This window comes from Oculina patagonica, chromosome 14 (assembly GCF_052425735.1).
Source record: "Oculina patagonica isolate OP01 chromosome 14, crgOcupat, whole genome shotgun sequence".
NCBI lineage: Eukaryota > Metazoa > Cnidaria > Anthozoa > Scleractinia > Oculinidae > Oculina > Oculina patagonica.
In genome coordinates, this window is record NC_135771.1 from 6,362,753 (window position 1) to 6,386,437 (window position 23,685).

A 23,685-nucleotide genomic window follows, 5' to 3' on the forward strand; every position below is an offset into this window, starting at 1 on the left:
GTACAAAATGCGCCAACACACCAGCCAAGAATGGTCGACTGAACTTTACATCAGGATCATCATGGTGTGCAGCAACAAGTGACACTAATCCATATCTACAGATTGATCTACAAACACTTCATATCATCTGTGCTGTGTCCACTCAAGGGAATTCTCAAGCTGATCAGTGGGTGACGAACTACACACTACAATCATCCATAGATGGGTCAACATGGACAGATTATACAGAAATTGGACAAGTCAAGGTATTTTAAACTTACTTTTTATGATTAGATCGGGTTAGTGGTATAATTGTTATTCCTGGCAGATCTTGTTTGATCACTGTTTACAATTCTTGTAATTTAATTGCAAGCTCATACATTTATTATGAAATCATTACTATGTAGCTTTAACCTGCGAATACAGCTGCCTTATCGCTCCCGCATATATGTGCGAAACGCGAAGAGAAGTAGCATGGTACGTAGTAGTGCACATATAGTAGCGGGAGCAATGAGCGGGGGCGGCTGTATTCCCAGCATATTGTAGCTTTAACTTTTTTTTTTTTTTTTCAGTATCTTGAGGGAAATAATGACAGAAACTCAGAAGTTAAGCATGTTGTTCATGGAGTGTTGACAAGGTTTCTGCGATTCCTGCCTAAAGCACACCAAGGCAGTGTGTGTATGAGAACAGAAGTGTTTGGAGTGAAATCAAAACCAGGTGATAATGTCTAACATTATATATAATGCTGTACAATGCATGTACAAGAGACTGGACATTCACTTGACCAAACAATTGCAACTTGTTTTTCATTGTGTTTTGTATCCTCGTAACAATTAATGTATTTACAAATTCTTTCCAATTGCAATAGCACAATCTTTCCTTCATTATAACAAAATCAAGCTGACAAAAGTCTTTGAAATTCGATCCCTTTCATGATCACTTACTTTCTAGGTAACTGTTGTTTTACTCTGTTTACTTGCAGAGAATCTTGCTCTTGGAAAGTCTACAGCTCAGTCTTCCACTGCCTCATCGGGTGCATCAGGGAATGCAGTGGATGGTAACCCTAATGTTGGATACTGTTCACAAACAAAGAAAAACAACCCCAGCTGGTGGAGAGTAGATCTGGGTTCAAGTCTTGTGCCAGTCTCTGAAATACATGTAGTCAACAGGTTCAATGCAAGCTCATCAGTAACAAATGTTGACTATAAAATAACATTTGGTAAGTATATATTTATAGTGATGATCCTCAAGCATGGTATTTACAGCTGAACCTCTGAGTTGTCACCTTTGGGACCCAAAATATTGTCTGCTAAGAAACTTCATTAATCTACAGTGAAGTCCAAGCCCTTTATGGTGAATTTATTAATTTGGCCCCAATATTATACAGATCAGAGAGATAATAAAGCTAGAAGTACAATCCTAATTACTTTGCTTCTGATCACATATTCTTTGAGATGCAATGCAAACGCATGCGTAGTTCCAAATTTCTTGTCAGCTGATGCAGCCTTGATGCATATGGGAGGCATGGTGGCCTAATGGTTAGTGCGCCACATCGCTCAGGATCGAGCAGGTCTAGGTTCCAGCCCTAGCCGGGGTCACTGTGTTGTGTTCTTGGGCATTAGACACTTAACTCTCACAGCACCTCTCTCCACCAAGGTGTATAAATTACTTACTTACTTAGGCCCATCGCTCCAGGTGGAGCATCGGCCATTGACAACAGCTCACCAGCGAGCTCGACCTTGGGCTTTCCGCACAACATCTTGCCAAGCGAAACCCATTAACTTTAGCTCTGCATGCTTCCGTGTCGCGATGCCAGCTGTTTTTGGGGCGACCTCTTTTTCTTTTTCCCTGGGGGTTCCAAGTCAAGGAATGGCGAGTGATGTTGCTTAGTTCTTTCCGCAGGGTATGGCCAATCCAGCCCCATTTTCTCTTTAGAATCTGCCTGCCAATTGGTTCTTGATCTCCTCGCTGCCACAGCTCCTCGTTGCGAATTTTCTCAGGCCACCAAATGTTAAAGATACGTCTCAGGCAACTGTTTATGAATGTTTGGATCTTCTGTAGTGCCTTTTTTGTGCGTCTCCATGTCATCCACATGCAGGAGAAGGTGTATAAATGGGTACTGGCAAAATAATGGGGGAGGGGTCCCTTGCGACGGACTAGCATCCTTTTCAGGGGGGAGTAGAAATATTCCTAGCTGCTTCCATTTATTTTTTGATGCAGCCTTGTGTGCACACGAGCAAAAACATGAGGTTCGTGAGATTTTCACATTGAAAAAAAGTTTTTTGTGCTGATGGGTGGAAAAAACTGAGTTGGAGTAGTTACACCAAATTATCATACAGTGTATCGTATTGTAGCACCTGTACTGTATCAAGATATGTATTTAATCGTGAATAAATGTATCATTGCAGCCCTAAGCAGACTCCTCACTGAGAGGATTGAATGAATAAATAAATTAATAAATGAATTAATGAATTAATAAATATTTAAAAAATAAATTAATATTCAATAAATAAACATTAAATAAATGAATATTAGATAAATAAATAAATGAATAATTATTCAACAAATAAATAAATAAATGAATATTTAATAAATACCGTAAATAAAGTAATAATTGTCTGCGACAGGCCTGCACATTCAGCTTGTTGACAGTGTCAACTGTGTCATCTAAATTAAACCCACAACTTGCTTGTTACTGTCATGACAAATTTTCCACCATCTCTGTCAAATGGGAAACCAAATGTGCAGAACTAAATATTGACTGAAAATGCTGACTCTAGAAAAAGTATTAAAAAAGCCTGTTTTTTTAAAGTCTGACAGGATGCATGTGTTTTATGTAAATCTTGAAAACATGTACAGTACAACATACATCAGTCTATGTCAAAATTGTCCTCAAAATCTATTCCACAACTTGTAGAAGTTTTAGACTTGCAAATAAGACTCAAATTTTGTTTCAACCATTTATTGTATTGCTGGTGCTGCGAGGTAAACCTGCAGCTGCATTGTGATTGGCTATCTAAGATGGGCTTATAAGTCGAGAAGAGGAGATTTCCCGCAATTTTCCTGCAAATTTGTTGTTGTTGTTGTTGCCTAGGCTTTCGCACAAGTAAAGACTACATTGTACAATTTACAGTACACCTAATTCTGTTTCATAACTGGATCTTTGGCAGGTATTGACTCAACTGTGGCAAACAACCCTGCATGTGAAGGACTCTACAGTTTTATTGACTTCAAAGCATCAGCTGTATGTTTCATGAACCCACTGAAGACTGGCAGATATGTTGGAATAATGACCACAAAGAGTCAAATTCTCCAGCTTTGTGAGGTAGAAGTTTATTCTCGAGGTAATATTTGCATTTCTGGTATTATTATTGGTGCTCTATATTTTCATTTGCACAATATATTCATATATATTTAATTGGGGTTTTTTCTGTCATAAGAATTAATTCTGATTTTCTGAGAAACTTAAAAAGCCATTTGATGACAATTTATCATGACCCTTCCTGATCATGAGCACCTGAAATTAACAAAAAAAAATAGTAATTTTGTAATTGTCTTAATTTCATTTGTTTCTTTCAAGACAATCTGGCATTTGGCAAGCCAACAAATCAGTACTACTCAAAGTATAAAGATGGCAGAAGCAGCAAAGCAGTTGATGGAAATAGCAATACTAACTTTCAGGGAGGAAATGTGGCAGGTTCATGTTCAATGACGTTAATGACAAGTACTATCAGACCTTGGTGGAGAGTGGACCTGGGACAAGTTGAGCATGTGTCTGAAGTGTACATAGTCAACAGAGGGGCGGAGTGTGGCTGTCCTGATCGATTCAAGAATTTTGAAATCAGAGTGGGTAAGATATTTAACCTTTCTCCCTTGTAAAAATTTTACCGCGATCGCGCCGCGAATCGCGGCGCGTTTTTGGCCGCCGCGATTGGCGCGATCGCGCCGCGATTGAGCTTGGATCGCGCCGCGATTCGCGCCGCGTTTTTGGCCGCCGCGATTGGCGCGATCGCGCCGCGATTGAGCTTGGATCGCGCCGCGATTCGCGCCGCGATCGGCTTGGATCGCGCCGCGTTTTTGGCCGCCGCGATTCTCGCATCGCGGCGCGATGGATCGGGAATCGCGCCGCGATTTGGCTTGAATCGCGCCGCGATCGCGCCTAAATCTATAAATTTAAAAACAATTATCTTGGCGTTTTGCATACCGACAAAACAAACACACAGACTGTATCGAAACAACATCATTTATTTAATAATAACAGAAGCTTTACAGAAGCTTACAGAAAAGGACGGCCAGTTTCGCTGCCGAGCACAATTAAATTTCGCAAAGCCGGAGAGCGTGATTGAGTCTTTAGTTTACAAGCAAATAAGTGAACAGTTCTTCTGTAAAATGTGAACAACACATACATAACGGCAACTAACCTTTTACTCGTGCTCAAGCGAAAGAAGATGCAATGATGTGATCTACCAAACGAGCGAACTATCTCTTGCATCTGCGAAGTAGCCGAACCGTCGAAGATGCGCTTTCTTTTCCCCGAAGCTTTTTTAAATAATACAACATTAAAGTCCCAAGCATCAACAGGTACAACTATGCATTGAATGGTCCTTACCGTCAAAATGTTTTCCTCTTTCCACTGTTCGAGTTTTGCATTTTTTTTTATATTCACAGTTTAGCTGTAGTTCAGTCAACAAAGTCCATGACGAAGCGACGAAGCGCTAGCTGTTGAAATTATAAACAAGCAGTCGCTCGAATTAACAAAACAAATTCTAGCAGTTTTCACAGAGACGCTTTTCCCTCAAGTTAGGTCGCTTCTAAACTCTTGTTATTAACAGAAGCAGCTAAAAAAGAACACATTTTTCCAGTCCTGATTGTGAAGAGAAAACATACCAACTTTCTCGAAATAAAATTTCTTTTCTGCTTGGGATGGCGTAGCGATTGCGTGTACTATGCACTACGTGACCTAACTCAGCCAATCGTAACGCTCAGTTCACGACACCTTGCGGCAAAAGGCGGGAAAGGACTTCGATGTGTGTGGTCTACGATCGTGGTCTACGGGAAGGTAAATATAAAGCTCTAAAAAAAAGCTCATTCTGACAGCCTCTTCGGAGCCACAATTAAATTAAATGCCATATAGAGGATTTTTCAATGCAAAAAACGCAATTGCAGCGAATTCCTGATTGTATTTGCATTTGAAGAAAATGGCCGACAGAAATTTGTCATTGGATTGCTCAAAGGTATTAAGGCTCCTCAAAGATAAGAAAAGAAAGAAACAAAGTGTTTGAAAAGATTAAAAAACGGACTGTTAAGAAATAAAAATTCTTATCTTTTAATTTATCTTTACTCATTATCACGCGCCGCTTTGTCGCGCCAGTTCGTCTAGACTAAAACTAAATAAAACTTTTCTCGTGGGAATCACGTCCTCACGGCTCACCGTCACGTAATAAAATGTTTTTCGACATTTTAAATCAAACTAGTTTTATAACTACTTTGATTAGTACTTAAAGTTTAATTCATCAATACAAGTCATGATTTGCGTTACGACCACAGCATGATTTGTGAGAGTTTCAAAGCATATTGACTTTCTCCCGGTGATCGAGAAGTGAGTTCTCGCCGGGAACACTTCCCGAGATTTATTCCAGCCCCCCAAATCGCGGTGCGGTGGTAATCAATCGCGCCGCGATCGCACTCATCACGCCGCGATCGCGACTATCGCGGCAATCGCGGCGCGATCGCGACATTCGCGGCGCGATCGCAACTATCGCGGCGCGTTCGCGTTCATTTACAATCGCGTCACGCACGATCGCGTCGCGATGACAACAAATCGCGGCGCGATCGCGTCAGTCGCGGCGCGATCGCGACATTCGCGGCGCGATCGCGGTAAAATTTTTACAAAGGAGTCGTACTGCTGTTACTTGTAGAGATCATTTTTACATTTTTATATGCCACATGAGGAACTGAATCTCGGTATGCATAACCAAGAAAGACAAAACAAATGAACTGTGTTAAACTGTGTTATACTACTGATGTCTTAAATGCAAGGTGTACACATAATTGTGTTTTAATTGAATTAAACTATTAGCCAATCACTACACTCTTCATCATCCTCAGTAAACACAGTAGTCACTTTTAATGTTCGATCACTGTTAATAAATGTTTCATAGAAACCATTCATTATTGTTTTACTTACATGTAAAGGAATAATGGTCCAGTTTTGATTAGTTAGTGCAATTGTTGTCATCTCAGATGTTCTTCAGAAGCAGCCAAATCCATAATCAGGTTTTCTTTTCGATTTATAATTTCAGGAATTGATGCATGAGAAACGTAATCTTTGTGTAATCTTTGTGTTTCAAAGTTTGGATCTCACATTTTTACTCGATCTCTTTATAGAAACCAATAACTTCTAGCAATTTTTGTATTCCAGTTCCTTTTGGCACAAAAGAGGTTAATTCATTTATTACTAAATAATGTGAATCATTTAATTTGCACTATATTCTAGCTGAAAACGTGGACACAAAATCACATTTATTTATTTGCATTTTTATTTTAATAGCTCGGAACATCACTGTTAACAGTAATCATCCACTGAAAAATGACAATTACGATTGGTAATTCCATCATCCCCCAATATCTGAGTAATATCAGTGTTCAGAATTAAAGCTTTTCAAGATAACACCTCGTCAATAAATTTTGCTAATAAATATATTAGCAAGGGTCCTGCAAGAACTTAATGGTAATTGACTGTCAGTATTCATTTTCTTCAAGGTACAATATCCAATGGCGCAAGTCAGGCTAATCCTAAGTGTGGTGATACTTACACATATCGTTTCCCAGTTGGAGAAGGGAAATCTTTCTTCTGTAATCCCAGTTTAAAGGGGAGATATGTGATCATCAGACTTGTGGACAAAAACAAGCCACTTACACTCTGTGAAGTTGAAGTATATACTGAACGAAGAGGTGTGATATATGTTAATTTATACTTATTCGGTTGTCACTCTCTTACGGGTGTATCTTTGCTGTGGCTCAATGTTATCCTTGGTTCAAATTTTGTTTTCCTTTGTTTTTGGGTATGGTAATTCATGATAATGAGTTTAAAATTTGAACCAATTAAGGATCACTGAACCACGACATCATGGGGTCGTTTGTGATCTATAGAGACTAATTAAGCAATGAAAGACGTCTCAAGTAATGTACACTGCATATTTCAAAAGAAGAGGTATGAAGCACATTAATTTATACTTATTTGGCTTAAAACTTTTTTAGGGTCTCTCTAATCCTCTTTAGGGAAGAAGATCACAGCTTGACCGTTTTACCACATTAACTTGTGAGCCTACAAAGCCAATACTCCGGTCAGGGCACACTTTAAGAGATGTTCCTGCAAAAATATTTGTCCGTGTACCACATGTAAGAACATTGTTCGTGCTGGGTTTTAAGTTTGTAGAAGAACTAATTTCTGTACTTTTCTATGAGCGTTTTTAGGGTTCCCAGCGTTAGAACTATTTAAAGTCCGGCTGTAACCATCAAACTTAATTGCCTTTGTGAAATACATTATGCATGTCACCCCCATGTTATTTTTTAATCTTCGTTATATTACAGTATATCAGTATATAAAAATATGACCAGAAGAAAAGAACACTGACTGACTGAGTCAGACCAAACAAAACCTTACATTCCTGTTAAGTAGGGAAATCTTGTTCTGAATGATCCAGCACCATGATAACTCTCTGAAACTACTGGTTTTACAATTATTTGTTTAAGTGTTCCATAGTCTGCTAGTTGACCAAACACTTATCTCTAAAATAAAGGAGTTTTTAATGTAATTATTATCCTTTCTTAGTTAGGGTCGATCATACTGTATGTTGTTTGAGCTATATATTACTTAGCATAAAATTACAATTAACAGTTGTATTCATGTAATTTCAGCGTGCCCAATGCAGGCCATTGGTGTGGCAAGCAGTGATGCATTTCCAGCCAACAGCGTCTCAGCCTCATCATATACAAGTGGTAGTGGAGCTGGTAAGGGTCGACTGAATGGAGTTGGTGCCTGGTCACCCAGGAATGACAACAATGCTAATGACTACCTACAAATAAACCTGCACTATGAGTATATCATCTGTGCTGTAGCTACTCAAGGAAAGTCAAGTGCAAATGAGTGGACAGAAGAGTACAAGTTACATTTATCACTAAGTGGAGTCAATTGGGTCATCTATCAAGAAAACAATGTTGATAAGGTATGTTTGAGTTAAAAAATTCCGATATTGTTTAAGAATGTCAACAGACTTGAGAAAATGCCTATATCCGTTTGACTTCTGAGATGCAGATTCACACAAGAGAACTCCTGAATGATATCCTGACTGTTAGTTGACCTTGCTTCTTCCTTGCTTACTTTTCAATAGTGAAATAAACTGTTTTTTACTTAAACTAGGTTTAAATCATAGTCTGCTGCCCACTGTGTACATTAAGGTTCATCTTTGTTGATGTCATTGCTTGCATTTATTTAAAAATGTATTCAATAAAGAAACATTTGCCATAACTAGAAAGAGAAAACTTCGTTATGCAAAGCTTGATAGGAAACGGTTGAAATCCTATGTGTAAATGATATACAGTCAAACCTCTTAAATACGGACTGCAAATTGGCAGAGCTAAGCTAGCGTCCGTATTAAGGAAGAAGAGACTCTAATAAACTTTGGTGTCTGGGACCAAGTGAACTGTCCGCAATATAAAGGTAACCATGAATATTGAGGAAGTTTTTTCGTAAGATCAGGTTTAACTGTAGTCAAAAGTTTTGATAATGACGGACCTTTTTATACATGTCTGGGTAGTTGAAGTGTGACATTATTTTTGTAATACTTATACTCATATTTTAGGTGTTCAATGGTAATTCTGGAAAAAATGATATTGTAAAACACAGTCTCAAGAAAATTGTGAGCGCCAGGTTCATCCGGTTTCAGCCGACAAAGTACTCAGGTCACAAAGCTCTGAGAGTAGAGGTGTATGGAATACTTATATCTACAGGTATTGATTTTACTTGCTAACTAGTGATACAGTAAATATATATCATCTTTTACTTATCATCTGCTTAGGCTTAATCAAAGGCTCTTCGAGGAACCTCATGGTAATTCGATGGATGAAGTGCCGACCTCCGCATTTTTTCTAAATAAGTATCCAATAAAGTAAAGCAATCTCACTTTGCTTTATTTTTCCACGTGAGTTGCGACATTGATGGCTCGTGCTTTCAGGGGTCGTAGCGCTATTCAGTTTTCACAACCAAAATATTTACCGGTTAGTGTATTACCTTTGATCCTTTTAAGCATTAAGTAAATCTGTTTTGTGAATATGTTTACTTTTCTGTCAGCACGTATAGCGTTATTTTTGAGCAGCGAAAAAAAATTGAGAGAAAAGATACGCCCGAGCACTTCGTGTATCTGCTCGAGTCAAAAAGATGAAAAACGGATGACGTGACACGAGGTGACGTGACGCGAAACAAAAACGTGCCGTGGATGTTGTGTTGACTAAAACACGTCACAAGGCGAGCGTAATAATTTTAACAGTTTTTAAGCGTAACTATATGTAGTTCATTGGTGCTATCAGTAATGTCACAATCTCACTTAATTTGCCTTCGAATGTTTTCTTGCGTGAATGGGTCATTGATAGTTTTTTTCTTCAAATAAGCGTTCAATAATGTAACACAATCTCACTTTATTTCCCTGTGAATTTCCATGGGAATTGCGTCATTGATGGTTCGTGCTCTCAGGCTTCGTAGCGCGAATTCTATTTTATCACAAAAAATATTTAAGTGTAACCTTTGATCCTTTTTAGCATTAAGTAAATTTGTTTTGTGAATATGTTTACTTTTCTGCCAGCACGTATAGCGTTATTTTAAGCAGCCATTAAAATTTGAGAGAAAGATGCGCGTTTCTGCACGACTCAAAAAGATGAAGAACGGATGACGTGACACGAAGATGATGTGACGCGAAAAAAAAACGTGCATGAATGTTGTGTTTACTAAAACGCGTCTTTGAATGTTTTCTTACGTGAATGGGTAATTGATAGCCTATGCTCTGAGGCTTCGTTGAGCGAATTCTTTTCTCTTTTATCACCAGAGGATAAGTGGAAGTGATCCTCTTTCGATTTGTTTTGTGAAATTCAATTTAGTTCCCTGAAAGAGAGAGACCCTGGAACGAGGTTGAGATTTGATTGACATGTGCTGAATGCGTTTAAAGGACCTTTCTGTCAGCACGTTTCTCGTTTTAATGCTAAATTAATTGCGGTTTGATATCAGAATCGAGTGAGTGAGTGTTCGAGTGAGAAAATGCGGCCCATAACATAACCTCATTACCATTCGGTAAAAATGAATTACAGTCCGTACTGCGCAATCTCGGCTGTAATGTTTATGTGAGCCTCACACGAAGGAATATTTACTAGCAAAACTAAAACTTACGTGACAAACTTACCTTTTCCTTCGATCATTGTTAACGCCAGATATCCTTGCAGAACAAATAATAACGAGTAGAAGAACCTTGGCGCTATTTGAAACCGACGTTTCAGCTCATCGGGAATTCTTGAACGAAACGAACCGTAATGGCGGACTAAAAAACTCCATGTATGCTGTCACCGAAGTGTAACGTTTCAACGAATTCAAAACAAAAACGAAAACAAACCCCGAGTCTGCACAGTACGGACTGGAAATCAGCTTTAAGTACTGTTCAATAAATTCCTTCTGAGAATGTATTTTTTTTATTGAAAAACCTCAACATTCCTTAATTATTAATTGCAAGCGATGTACATGTATGATTATTGTTGCATTATATCAAATCATTTGCTTATCACAGTCACCTTCCACTTATGTGTCTGCCTGCAAGCCGTTGTTGTTCTTCATAATAACTTCTTTGTGTGCACACGGGTTACAAAATTGTAAAATAACTAGTAGCGGAGCTCCTAGCGGCCCGAAGGACCGCAGAGCAGAGCCCCATACCCATAGAAAATTAACAGAACCATGTATTTGAGTTTTCATGGTCATCATGGCTAGCGGCATGGTTCGCGGGCGGGTACGACGTACGTCGTGAAACATGGCAGCCAAACTCCAGAAAAAGGGTTAGTTTACGTCAGCTTACATCTTTAATATTGGACATCCATGTCATGGTCTATTGACAGCTGGGTCAAAACAAGGTATCCGCTGACTAGTATCACATGACCATATCGCGGGCTCACATATAGAGCTCATCGAGGTCAAATGTTTTTTGAAGTTTACCGCTGACCAAGTAATGGTTTTCATTGGATCCGGGCGGCTATATTTTTTCCTCTTATCGGTCAGTAAATTCGGATTTTCGAAAAGGGCGAAGTAAATAATTGGGGAGCTTCGCTTTTAGGCTTGGCTAAATCTATTTAAAGTGTATATGACATTAAAAATATTTTCTGCTTATTTGAAAGGCCTTTTGAAATACAGAAGAATGGCGTTTTTCTTTTCGAAATATCTTTTTTTCGTTTCAGAGATATTGACGTTTTTGTATTATGCAAATTAGATCAGTGATGACGTCATAAGATTTGACTCTAAAAAATGGTAAAATACTGAATAAAAAATATCTCTGGAAATATTGAAGCAGTGTTCTTGAAACTTGGCGCCACAAATGTGCATCACAACAGGAACAAAATGACACCCTTAGTATTGTTGCCATAGCAACTCTTTCAGCTCCAGTCTCTCTCTGTCAAAAAGACAAATATCCCCATATCTGACCTCTAAAGTGAGACAAAGGGTCCTGCTTAGAACAGACATAGTTCCCATAATGCCTAAATCCCACCATCGGTTTGGCGCGCTAGATGGTTTGGTTAAGACAAAAACTGGGAATTTCAGTTTTTATTGAGACAGCACCAGCGGCAAAACTGTTGTAATGGCAACAGCCCTAAGAGTGACATTTTGTTTCTTTTGTGATGCACATTTGTGGTGCCAAGTTTCAAGAACACTGCTTTAATAGTTTTAGAGATATTGTTTATTCAGTATTTTACCATTTTTTAGAGTCAATTCTTATGACGTCATCACTGATCTAATTTGCATAATACTAAAACGTCAATATCTCTGAAACGAAAAAATATATTTCAAAAAGAAAACCGTCATTCTACTGAATTTTGAAAGCCCTTTCAAATAAGCAGGAAATATTTTTCATGTCATATACACTTTAATATTCAAGGTACAACTAATTTAAATCTTGATGTCTCTATAGATAAAACATGTTTCCCAAAGCTCTTATTTGAAAGACTGCACATTGTATTTAGAAATGTAGGCAATTGGCAAAATTCATGCAGAGTTTTGTCTTCAAATGTAGAAAATAGCCACTTGATTTCAGAACTACTTGAACCGTAAGTTATTTACAAGTTGTACTTCAAAACAGGATAAAAACAGAACGCAAAGGGCCTCATAAAAGCATATCAGAAATGCACGGTGGAATGTTTTCCGCTAGAATTCATTCTGTCTCCACGCTAATGAGATGCACACTTTGTGATTAGCATCACAAAGTGTCCCCCACACTGATAAAAGTTCACCAAAACACAGATTATTTTGTCAAATATGAAAGTTTCAGTAATATATAAAGTACTTATTAAAAAAAAAAAAAAAACACCTGCATCCAATCCTGGACATAAGTGGCACTCTTTGAAAACAGTTTGTTATAATAAACTGACTTTTAACACGCCTACTCCATTATCAGAGGTGAAGAATAACAATGTATATTATTACAATTATTCAAGGTAGATAATTAATATATATGACCGTTTTTACTTTTAAGGAAAAGCTGCGAGGAAAAAGACAAATGTTAGGACAAATAAACTTGCAAACGATGCTGTGAAAGTAAATTTATCATCTATTTTTATCCTTGCACTACTTAATTGCAGTTCCTTCACAAGCTCCAAGTGGCTTCAGTGTCACTGCAAACACTTCTACCAGTATTGTGGCATCCTGGCAGTTACCTCCAGAATATGCCAGACATGGAATCATCACAGGATATAAACTGTTCTACAAAAAGAAAGACTCTGCAGATTCACCAACTGTGTTGACTAACAACGTGATTCAAGTCTTACTAGAATTATCAGTGGACTTGAAAAGTACACAGAATATGAATTTCAAGTGTTAGCCTTAAATTCTAATGGTGATGGATGGAAAAGTACTGTAAAGGTTGGACGAACAAAGGAAGATGGTAATTAAAGGCCTCAGAAACAAGGATAGGAAACTCCTCTCATGTGATGTTGTGTGTTGCTGCTACATATGTACATCAGTAACCTCCCAGGGCAAACCAGACACAGCGTTCCTAAGAGTAATTTTCTCTGTGTGCAGAAAGTAACTTCGTTTTTTTTGGTTTTTTTTTACCCCTTTTTTTTTTTTTTTTAAAAAATCCCGCAAAAAAAATTAAAAAAAAAAAAAAACAAAGAGAGAACTTTTTTTTCCCTTTTTTTCCTTTTTTTTATAAGTATGCAATGGAAAAGTTTATTCAGGACGAGTCAGTCAGTCATCTGATGTAGAATGTATCCTAATAATAAAATCTGTTTCCTTGTAAATTTTAGGTATAGTTTGTTTCTATGGCTTAGAACCTGTACCACACCGTAGCCAGATACCAAAAACCACTAAAAGGCCTCCCTTTAGACGATCGCCAAAAAATGTGGAATATTTACACAAAGAGCATAAACAAAATCAACTAAAACTAATAAATGCCTCATTTTTGTCAACAGCGCCTAGTGCTCCTACGTCCCTTAGTTATAACATCGTAGACCCAACCAAGTCTCATGGTCCAAGGATTAATTTGACCTGGAGTATACCTGCAGAGGCAAACGGAATTATCAGGAATTACAATGTGCTTTATAGCCACAATGGAGAAACAAAGGAAGAATTTTCAGGGCGAGATGTATTAAGTCACATTGTTAATGTGTTGGTTGGAGTCACGTATCAGTTCCATGTAAGAGCTGTGACTATCAAACCTGGACCAAATGCTACTTTTACTGTGAATATCCCTGAGTATGGTAGGTTTAGCTGCTTTTCAATGCACCAATAAGTGAATATTTTAAATTATTGGTCTGTGATATACCTTTAAGTACCTCTGTACGTGTTACCACTTGATGTTGGTCAAATGTTGTTATGAATTTGTACTAGTTGAAGTCGTATATATGAAGTTTGCAGCCAAGATCCATAATTAAATTAATGCGATAAATGTACTTGAATTTTTCTCCATTAGAACCCAGTCACGGGCCAGAAAACGTGTCAGCTAGTGAAGTGAACTACACAACATTTCAGATAACTTGGGCAGCACTGCCAAAAGAGATGGCAAACGGCATTATCACAATTTACCAAGTCAGACTATTTTTGAACGAAAGTTGTACTTTAGCTCAATCTGATTTATATACAACGTTTAACACAACCACCACAGATGTGGTCTTGACTGATCTCTCAATGTTTGGAAAATATGAAGTGTCTGTTAGAGGCTTCACTGTGGCAGGACCTGGACCTTACAGCAGACCTATAGTGCTTCAGACGTTGGGTGAGTAAAAGAAAAGAAAACTTTTAGTTTTTATTTTTTGTCTTTATAAGTTAACAAATGTTTTACTGTCTTTTTACACTGCTGTTCTCTCACTCTGCTTTTCAAGGCGCAAATATTTGATCCATCAATGGTTCTACCTTCCAATTTTTTTATGGTAAATGAAAATATCCCCCAATAAAGAAGCGTTGAATTGTCATCAAGAATATTAATAATGAAGATGACTGATTTATGTTCAGGTTAAGCATGAGGTTATGAACCGTCTTGTCTTTCCACAGCGGCAAACGATTTAACTGCTTTAAAGTTTTCAGCCAGTATTGGCATGAAGTAATGATACACTATACATCGATTCTCGCGTCATCAAACGTTTTGCCGTACTCGTTTTGAATAAATAATCGCACATGCATGCGTTTAAATTTACAAATGAGAAGTAGAAGAAAAGGTAACAACAGTTAATAAGCTGCTTCGGCCATAGGTGGGAAAATGGGTCCCAGTCCTGTCTGTACAGAATTTGCATGCTGTGCTACTTGGATCTTTACTGGCATAGAAATAGGGCCACAACGTCCCTTGGTACATTGTGCACGTCCCTCATGCTCGGTTTATAAGAGGTTTATGGTGCAGTAACTCCAACTGGCGTGGGAACGTTTGACCCCATTGATTTGTTTTACACTCATTTCGGAGTGTAAGCCAGTTCTGACCACATTTTTTGTTTTACAGTTTTAACATGGTCCAAAGAAATGCCCTCTTCACCTTCTTTTCCTTCAAATTCAAGTGAAGAAGGAATAACAGCAAAAATGACGCTGCCACGCTTTCCAAGAAATGCAAAGTATGTTTGTCCTAACTTTTCATTTGGCCAGTGACCTTTGTCAGCAGGTTGTTTTTTAATTTAAGGGGAAGGGGTGGCGAATGGTGATCAACACAACTTAATACCACTGGTCACTTCCTCATCAAATTTCTCTCATCATAAACTCATATTTATATTTCACTCAGTAGTTTTATCTCCATCTATATCTTTAAGTGGATGTAGTTGAAGGGTAAATGGTGCAGTTTGGGCCATTTGGTAACAGAAAGCTAGTGATAAAAACACGCACTTGAACGTCTTACCATTTTGAGAAATAATGTAACCTGAGTTTTATTTTACATGCTGATTTACATATGTTTATATGTGGTTATCTGCCTGGGAGGTGTAGTGGGCTAAGGGGTGGGCTAAAGTTGGTGGCTTGGTTGAACAGTTATGTGACGATTACAGTGTTATGATTTGTGCGACTAACTAGATGTAAGAAGTTTTCAGGTTGACAATTTCCAATTACAATTTCCATCAAAATTTCTGAAATGTTAATAGTTGCATTGATCATGTTCTGCACTTAGGTTATCCTACATATATTAGGTGTACGTAGTTTCAGGCCAAATACCATCATTCAAAAAAAAATTGGCTCAGCTATCAACTCGATCTTGCAGGTTCTTTCAAGTCGTCATCATAACTTTTAGTCCACACTATTCTGGTGCTGTAAACTCACCGCAAAGTTTTGCACCACAAGATCTGTTGACATATGAAGAAGCTCAGAAATCTTCCGTTCCTGCAGCCTACGTGACTTTTCAGTTTGGTGGAAATGATTTTAATAAATACCAGGAATTTGTTATTGGAAATGAAGCACGTTCAAACAGTAGAACACGGAGTAAGAGAAGCTGCGATGACGACAAGCAGTATTACAATAAACCACTCCAGCCAAATACCAACTACAGAGTATTCCTTAGGGCTTTTGTTAATGAGGTACAGTATTATAACCAATTACAATCTCTTTTTATCAACCATAAAGAACGCTATGTTTTGTTCGGCAAACGCTGACAGACAAAAGAAACTTAAGTAAACCTTGAGTTAATGGTGTCAAGTACTATGTTCTTAAATGAGCGTAAAATGAACTATTGACCGGTACCTGCACCCCAAATAAGTCAAGGTTTTAAATAAAATGCTAAAGTCGTTCCCACCTAGCCATTGTGAACGTGCATTTTTACGATCTCTCAATGTGCTGGTTTTGTAATATTATAAAATTGAGAGAAATGGCGGGCCTTTTAAACAAAATAAGATTTTAAAGCACCAACAGCATGTATTCTACCATTGACTGGTTAATACTTCATGTAAATGTAACACCTAGGCAAAATATACAAACAAATAGGAATTTTATCATACTGCTTGGCTAATTCATTCTCATTGATTTTCTAAATGTGTCATGTTGTCATGATATGTTTACTTTTTTCACGATATCGTAAATACTGTAATATGTTTATACTGTGTTCATGTTTGCAGACGGTGTATGTCTCAAGTAACTTCCAAGAAATGGAAATCAAAGGTGCTTAAAAACATGTAGTAGAGTATGACATGTACATAGTCATGTTCTAATGATTGGTACAATTTTTAGGTTCTTGCATGACCCTTACATGTAAAGCCTGGTTTTCTCTAGCGACGCAAGCACAAGCGCAAGCACAAGCGCAAGCACAAGCGCAAGGATAACAGCTCTTATTTTTCCGTGAAAAAGGCTTCGACTCAACAAAAGCAGAAGTGCATTGCATTTGGATGCTTGCGTTTGTGCTTGCGGCAAGCACTAGCACAAGGATCAAAATTTGTCCTTTTTGCGTGATCGCGCTTGTGCTTGTGCTTGTGCTTGTGCTTGTGCTTGTGCTTGCGTCGCTAGTGAAAACCATGCTTAAGCATTCCAATGAAGGTATTTCATGGTGCATATTATCGTGCGTTGATGAATTATAAATCCATCTTTGCTAACTATTTTTAATTGTTTTCCATTGTGTGATTTCGTTGAGCTATGTATGGGTCACTTATTTCTTAAAAAATATTTGTGTGTTTGTTTATTTCTTCATTCACTTTTGGAGGGGAAAGGGTGCACCTGGAGCTCTAACCGGTGGTTGTATTTAGTTGAAGCCATTCATGCATTCTTTAACTCCCTTAGAGAAGTCCGTGGTCAAGCAACTGCCAGAAAGGACCATTTTAGGCGTTGGTGAACTTGCAATTTTGACATGTGAAGCCAGTGGAGATCCTAAGCCTTCAGTTACATGGGCTAAAAATGGAAACACCAGCATACCACGGGCTAATTTCAAGAATGATGGACGTATTCTTGTTATTCAAAATGTGCAAGCTCGTGACAACGGTGTTTATGAATGCAAAGCCTCAAACAAGTTTGGAGAAAGCCGTGCGTCTACCACAGTGATAATCGCTGGTGAGCTGCACTAGCTAAAGAGGAGATAATGATTTGAAATCATTTGTCATTTATTGTTGGAAATGATTGGTGCATTGCTGTTTTAATACATTTCTCGTTGAGTTTCTCGTTGAGACGAGTTTGCATGTTATGGTGGCTGACAACAATTCCATGCACTTCTAATTTGATGCTACATTAATGTACTCAAACGAATGCCCAGCCACTGGAGACCGAGTTGTGTTACTATAGCAACAGTATAACGTGTTTAAACTGAACACCCTTAACTTTTGTTTTAAGTGCTTTTAGCTCAAAATCCAAATTGAGTTCGCTCTCACTTTTAATATTGAAGTGTGACCAGGATGGTAAAATTCAACGTTTTGCAAAGATTTATAAAATTGGTATCTTGATGTCACAATTAGTTTTCTTATGTAATTTTGTGTTGCCTTTAAACCTACAGTACCGCCCAGCGTAACTGAAGACATTTCCCCGCCTTCAGTGATATGTGAAAAGGAAACCCTTTGTTCTCTCTCATGCCATGCAACCAGTGATACTCCATTTAATTACTCTTGGACTAAGAATGGTCAGGTTCCAGTTGGTGATGGCATCAAGATCATGAACAACAGCATTGTTCTCACGCCTCAAAGTGCAAAAGATTTTGGGGTGTATGTGTGCCATGTTACAAACAGCTTTGGTTCAACAGCTTACAAAATTACCCTGTCAGAAAGTCAGAACAGTTTAACTGCTTCAGATGCAACAAAGGGAGACAACAGTGAGTTTTGTCAGTATTACATCACATAACCTCAATTAAATCGCATTATATGAGTATTTTTTTCAGAAGTGTGCTATGTTGCGTTACATCATGTTTCATTTTGTTAGCTTATTTTTCATTTAGTTGTGTTACCTTACGCAATGTGTGATGTACTGTGAGTATGCTACATGTATGTAATGTGACGTTACGTTACTTTAAATCATGTTATGTACAAAGAATTATGTTGTTACGTTATTTTATGTTAAAAACGAGGGATCGTTGTTCAAGGTATAGTTTACATTGGGTATCATTAGGTGAAAGTGAAGTAAAAACGGTCAAATCAGTTTTATGTTTATGTGCTTTCTAACTCAATTCTAACACTAAATCTGCTGTCTTTAGTATTAAAGTGGTTTTTGAAATGATAAGCTTCGTTCGATATGGACTTTATTAAAATCATGTAGTTCAACATAGACAAGAATTTGGGCAAATACAGACTGTCGGATGTAGCAGAACCAAGTTTGGTTCAAATACAACAACTTTATATGAAAGCCTTCAGTAATTGCTTTGTTTTTTTCTGGATAGATCTGCACGACATCTTCCGCGCCGGTGTCATCGTTTTGTCAGGCGTTGTTTTGGTTTTGCTTGTGGTAATTTGTGTGTTAATATGGCGGCTTAGAAGAGCTGTGCCTAAAAACAGAGCAACTGCGATGGACAAGGTCATCACTGATGACGCACCACGTGATCAGCACGTCACAGAACCAGCTTCTTACCTAGAACTGCACGCCAGGCCTTCGGAGGAGCAGTCAACTGCACCTTCTGAGTACGAGGCTCTCCAGGACGGAACCGAAACTCCCGGATATTACAACTCGGTGTTTGAGAAAGACGGTTGCAAAAACGAAGATGACGATGTTTACGATGAAATAAGAAGTGCTCAGTGCTGAGTTGTGTCCTTTTTTTCCCTTCTGCTCTTGTTATCAGACCGCCTTATTTAGGATGTTTAATGTATGTAGGTGGTAAAAAGAAGCTACGTCACAGAGAAAGCATCTTGAAAAAACTGGCAAGTTTTTTCAAGTTTCTTTGTTCGTAATTTCTCTTAATCTTTGTCAGTCGAAACCATCCATGGTTATTTTCGCGTTTTTATTACTCCTTTGATACTTTTTTTATGTAAGAAGACTTTTATTTTGAGGTCGTGACACTGCTCTTTTAAGTTATCGTTCGGGTTAGAGTAGTTCTGAGAAGAACTGTTGTTGGTGACTGACGATCGACAACCTGTTTTCGAGACGTCAGTCACCAACAACAGTTCTTCTCAGAACTACTCTCACCCGGACGATCACACTATACGCCCTACTGATACCCCTGGGCTCAAACCATTTCCAATACCAAAATGTGAAATATCCAGAAGCCATAAGAAAAGTGAATTTAGACAAATATTTTTCTAAGGGTTGTAGTACTGGAGTGAAAGGTATATGCTAAATTGCCAAAGGTGACTTTACATTTATTTCATCATGGGTGAGGTTCCCAAAACAAACAAAACCTCTCCCAAGATGTGGTCGATCATACATGTAAGATTTAAAAGTGAATCGCCATAGTTTCTAAAACAGACAATCTGCAGTGTCAGTACTTTTAACACTACGTTCAACAATCTATTGAATAGATATTTTTTTTGGGAAACTGATTTCGTTTTCCAGGTAATTAAAAGAGTTACGTGTCAGACAACGCATCTTGAGAACAATTTGGCCAATTTTATCAAATTTGTTGTTCGTAATCTGTCTTAATAATCTCCCTCAGTGGTAACATTCTTGTTTAATTTAGGTTATTAGGTTATTTTACTTTTCAGATGTTTGTCTACCTTAGAAACTTTAAGTTTGATGTTTCGTCTTCAATTTAAAAGAAATTTTGCACATCAGAAAAATAACTTTGAACATATCGTAACACCTCTCCTTTAAAAGGAATGTGTCACGGCTGAATTACGTTTATTGTTTTAAGTTCTGCCAAATACTTGCTATGAAACTTAATGTTTGCAAAGAAATTACTCCTATGGATCCAAATGACAAAACCATAGCTTCATTGCAACCAAATGTGTCTCTTGGGTGTTATAATTTAAAACTGCAAGCAAACGAGACTAACTTTGAAAACTGTTCAGTTTTGTATTTGCTGTGTTATGTCAATGTTCCGAATTTGATGGTCATTTCCGATGCCTAAATTTAGCTAGAATGCGTGACACAGTCCCTTTAAGTGGATTTTAACTTTTAAGTTAAAAAGTACCCTAAGCTGACTAACTCTATTACATTTTCACACTTCTTTGGGGGGGGGGGACAGGAGCGGATGCGGAGGGATGCGCGACCGTGGCAGACGGGGGGAGGACCGCGGCGGACGACGACGCGAGAGGAGGGAGAGGGGAAGGCGGGAGGGGCGCGGCGGAGGGACGACCAGGGGGACCCGACCCAGGGAGGAAGGGGAGACCGGACACCAAGGTTGGGTGTGGGGAGGACGAGGGCCGCGGACGGGCCCGGGCACGGGCGCGAGCTCGACCATGAACGGGCCGACGCAGAGCGGAGGCCGGGCCGCGCGCGACGGGGCCGACGCCCCGAGCCGGGCGGGCCCGCGCCGCCGCGCGGCCGCCCGCGTTACCTATACTAATGAAGCAGCCAATTTTTTATCGAATACATGTTGGTAATGTAATATTAAAAGATACGAGACGTAAACAATAGAATACTACTAGCAGATAATAAAATATATGTAGATAATAAAGTATTTTAAGAATATTTAATATTTGTAGACAATAGAATATTTCTAGATATTAAAACGTATTATAAGATAATACGCTAAATCGGATATTTGTTAATAATAGAATATTACTAGACAGCAAAATATTTGTAAATAAAAGAGTATTTTTATATCTAGCAATTATCCTGCATATTTGTGAGCTTGGTGTCTGGCGGAAATGACGTCACACGGCCGCGCGCTGGTGGCCTAGAGGTGGCCTAATTGGTGTGAGCGTCGAACTTCAAATCAGATCAACGGGACGAGGGCGGGATTCGAATCCGGCTAAGTTTTTTTTTTTCTTCTTTTTTTCTTTTCTTTTTTTTTGTGGGTTCGAATCCTGAGCCTTTCATTTTTATCGTTTTTCTTTTCGGATTAAAATAACACTGATTTCCACATAATACTCCCTCAACGCCTATTCAGGCTATAAAACTTTCATGGCCATCAGGGGCGCGCGGGCGGAGGGTTCGAATCCTCCTGCCGTTCGTTCTTCTTTTTTTTAATGCCCTGAAATAAATGTCCAAAATGCGAATATCCAATAATTTGTCGATGATTTTGAAAATAGCCTGCGCTTCCCAACGCTTTATACCTCTTTACGAACCAGAAAGAGCCGCCATTTTCAAAGCGGAGTAGACCCTGGGAACGAGGGTGTCGCGGCCATGTCCGTTACTAGGCAACAATAACAAATCACCGGTTAAAACCGGTTATCACTCCTTATTTATAACACCCCCCCCCCCCTCCCTCCCCAACCCAGAGCTTCGCAAAGGCCCTGCGAGTCACGTATTACTACAACTGGCATGCAACATGAGATAAATGCAGTGTATGTAATGGTGGGAGGCGCGGTGGCCTAATGGTTAGGAGGTTAGCCGCAGGACTCCGGATCGAGCGGTCTGGGTTCGAGCCCTAGCTGAGGTCCCTGTGTTGTGTTCTTGGGCAATACACTTCCCTATCATAGTGCCTCTCTCCACCCAGGTGTATAAATGGGTACCGGCGACATAATGCTGGGAGGGTAAAAACCACGCGAATTATATATATTAGGGCATTGGTTAAACCCGGTCGTCACGGACATGTTTTTCTTGACCGTCACGGAACTTCTAGTCGTCACGGATTTCACGAAATTGACTCAGATCTAGGGCCATTACTACAGGAAGACTCACTGCTAAAACCGTCCCAAGGGAACTTTACCGTCACGGAACTTTCGCCTGGGTTACCTGTGGTGTCAGACTGTCACTGGCGCTAGGCATGTCGGGAATTAAAAAATGGAAAAAAGTCACTTACCGGGTAAAGTAACTACTTTCAGCATTCTTGATACGTCTTGAAAATTGTGCTTCAAGTAAGGCCAATCGATGTCTACGCAAAGGAAAGAATTAACTGGTTCAGTTTTACGCTAACAAAGGCTTTTCCTTTGATATGAGGTTTTCTATGCGGATGGCTAGTCAAGCGAGACAGATGCGACTGCATTCCTCTGACAGCTAAACAATACATGGAGTTCGATCTCAAGCTGTATTTCCGGGTGGCCTTTATCTGGCTTTACTTCTCCCTTTAGCTTCAGGTAAGCTCAGTAAGATAATTTACAATATGATAGAGACTGAGTCTCTTGAATTATGAATGCGCCTTTGATTTAAGTTTACGTGTAACTATTTATGCGAGATTTCTGTTCGCTGCAGTCCGCGCAAAGTAGGATTAGACTTATCTGGATTATAAAGAAAAAAAGACAACGACTCCACTTTAATTTGAATTTGCATGTCTTGCATGCATGGATGAACAGAACTGACTTTACAGTAAAACTGCCCATTACATGAATTTTTTATTAACAGTATAACCTTTATGAAGGGATTGCAACCTCCCATTATTTGTCTGGGCCCATTGTTCAAAGAGTACATAACGCCGGATATAGCGGGTTTCGCCCAGAACGAGTTTCGCCCAGAACGAGTTTCGCCCAGAACGTGTTTCGCCCAGATAGAGAATCGTTTCGCCCAGACATAGACTCGTTTGGCCCAGACCGAGACTCAGAGATTGTCGAGACTAAGGTCCTATTCAGATGAACCCGGTAACGAGGACGAATTTTGTTTTCTGTTCATATGCGGGAAATTTTGAGAGCCTGAACTGAAAATGGATTATGGACGACCGAAAAACTCCCTCCCAGGCCTCTGGCCTATTTTCTTGGAAAAGCCAAGCTGCTAAGCTTTACGAACACGAACGATTTCGAACGATTTTTTCGACTTTTTTGCTTGTTTACAAGCGAAAGTAGGAGAATAGCAGTCATGTTGGGCAAAATTCCACATTCTTGTTAACTCTCAAGGGACTTTTTTAATTTCTCAAGGGACTGTTTTAATTTCTCAAGGGATTACTTTCCGCTGTGGGTGATCACTTGCGATCTCGTGGAAAAAACGTGACTTGTCACATTTACAAACGTTATATAACAATTTTAAAAGTGACGTGTCAGCTTTCTTATCTCAACGCACGTGTGTCTGAA

General features: G+C 38.9%; 2 protein-coding genes across 2 annotated transcripts in view; both read left to right on the top strand.

Moving 5' to 3' along the window:
• Positions 1–23,685, top strand: part of LOC144638393 (uncharacterized) — a 252,085-nt gene that overhangs the window by 53,774 nt on the left and 174,626 nt on the right. The window contains 8 exon segments of the mRNA XM_078497606.1: positions 3–245; positions 552–696; positions 962–1,198; positions 3,150–3,323; positions 3,560–3,829; positions 6,742–6,933; positions 7,900–8,207; positions 8,844–8,991. Coding sequence (XP_078353732.1) covers positions 3–245; positions 552–696; positions 962–1,198; positions 3,150–3,323; positions 3,560–3,829; positions 6,742–6,933; positions 7,900–8,207; positions 8,844–8,991 — 1,717 coding nt within the window.
• LOC144638336 (uncharacterized) overlaps positions 1–23,685 on the top strand; it is a 71,683-nt gene that overhangs the window by 4,577 nt on the left and 43,421 nt on the right. The window lies entirely within an intron of this gene.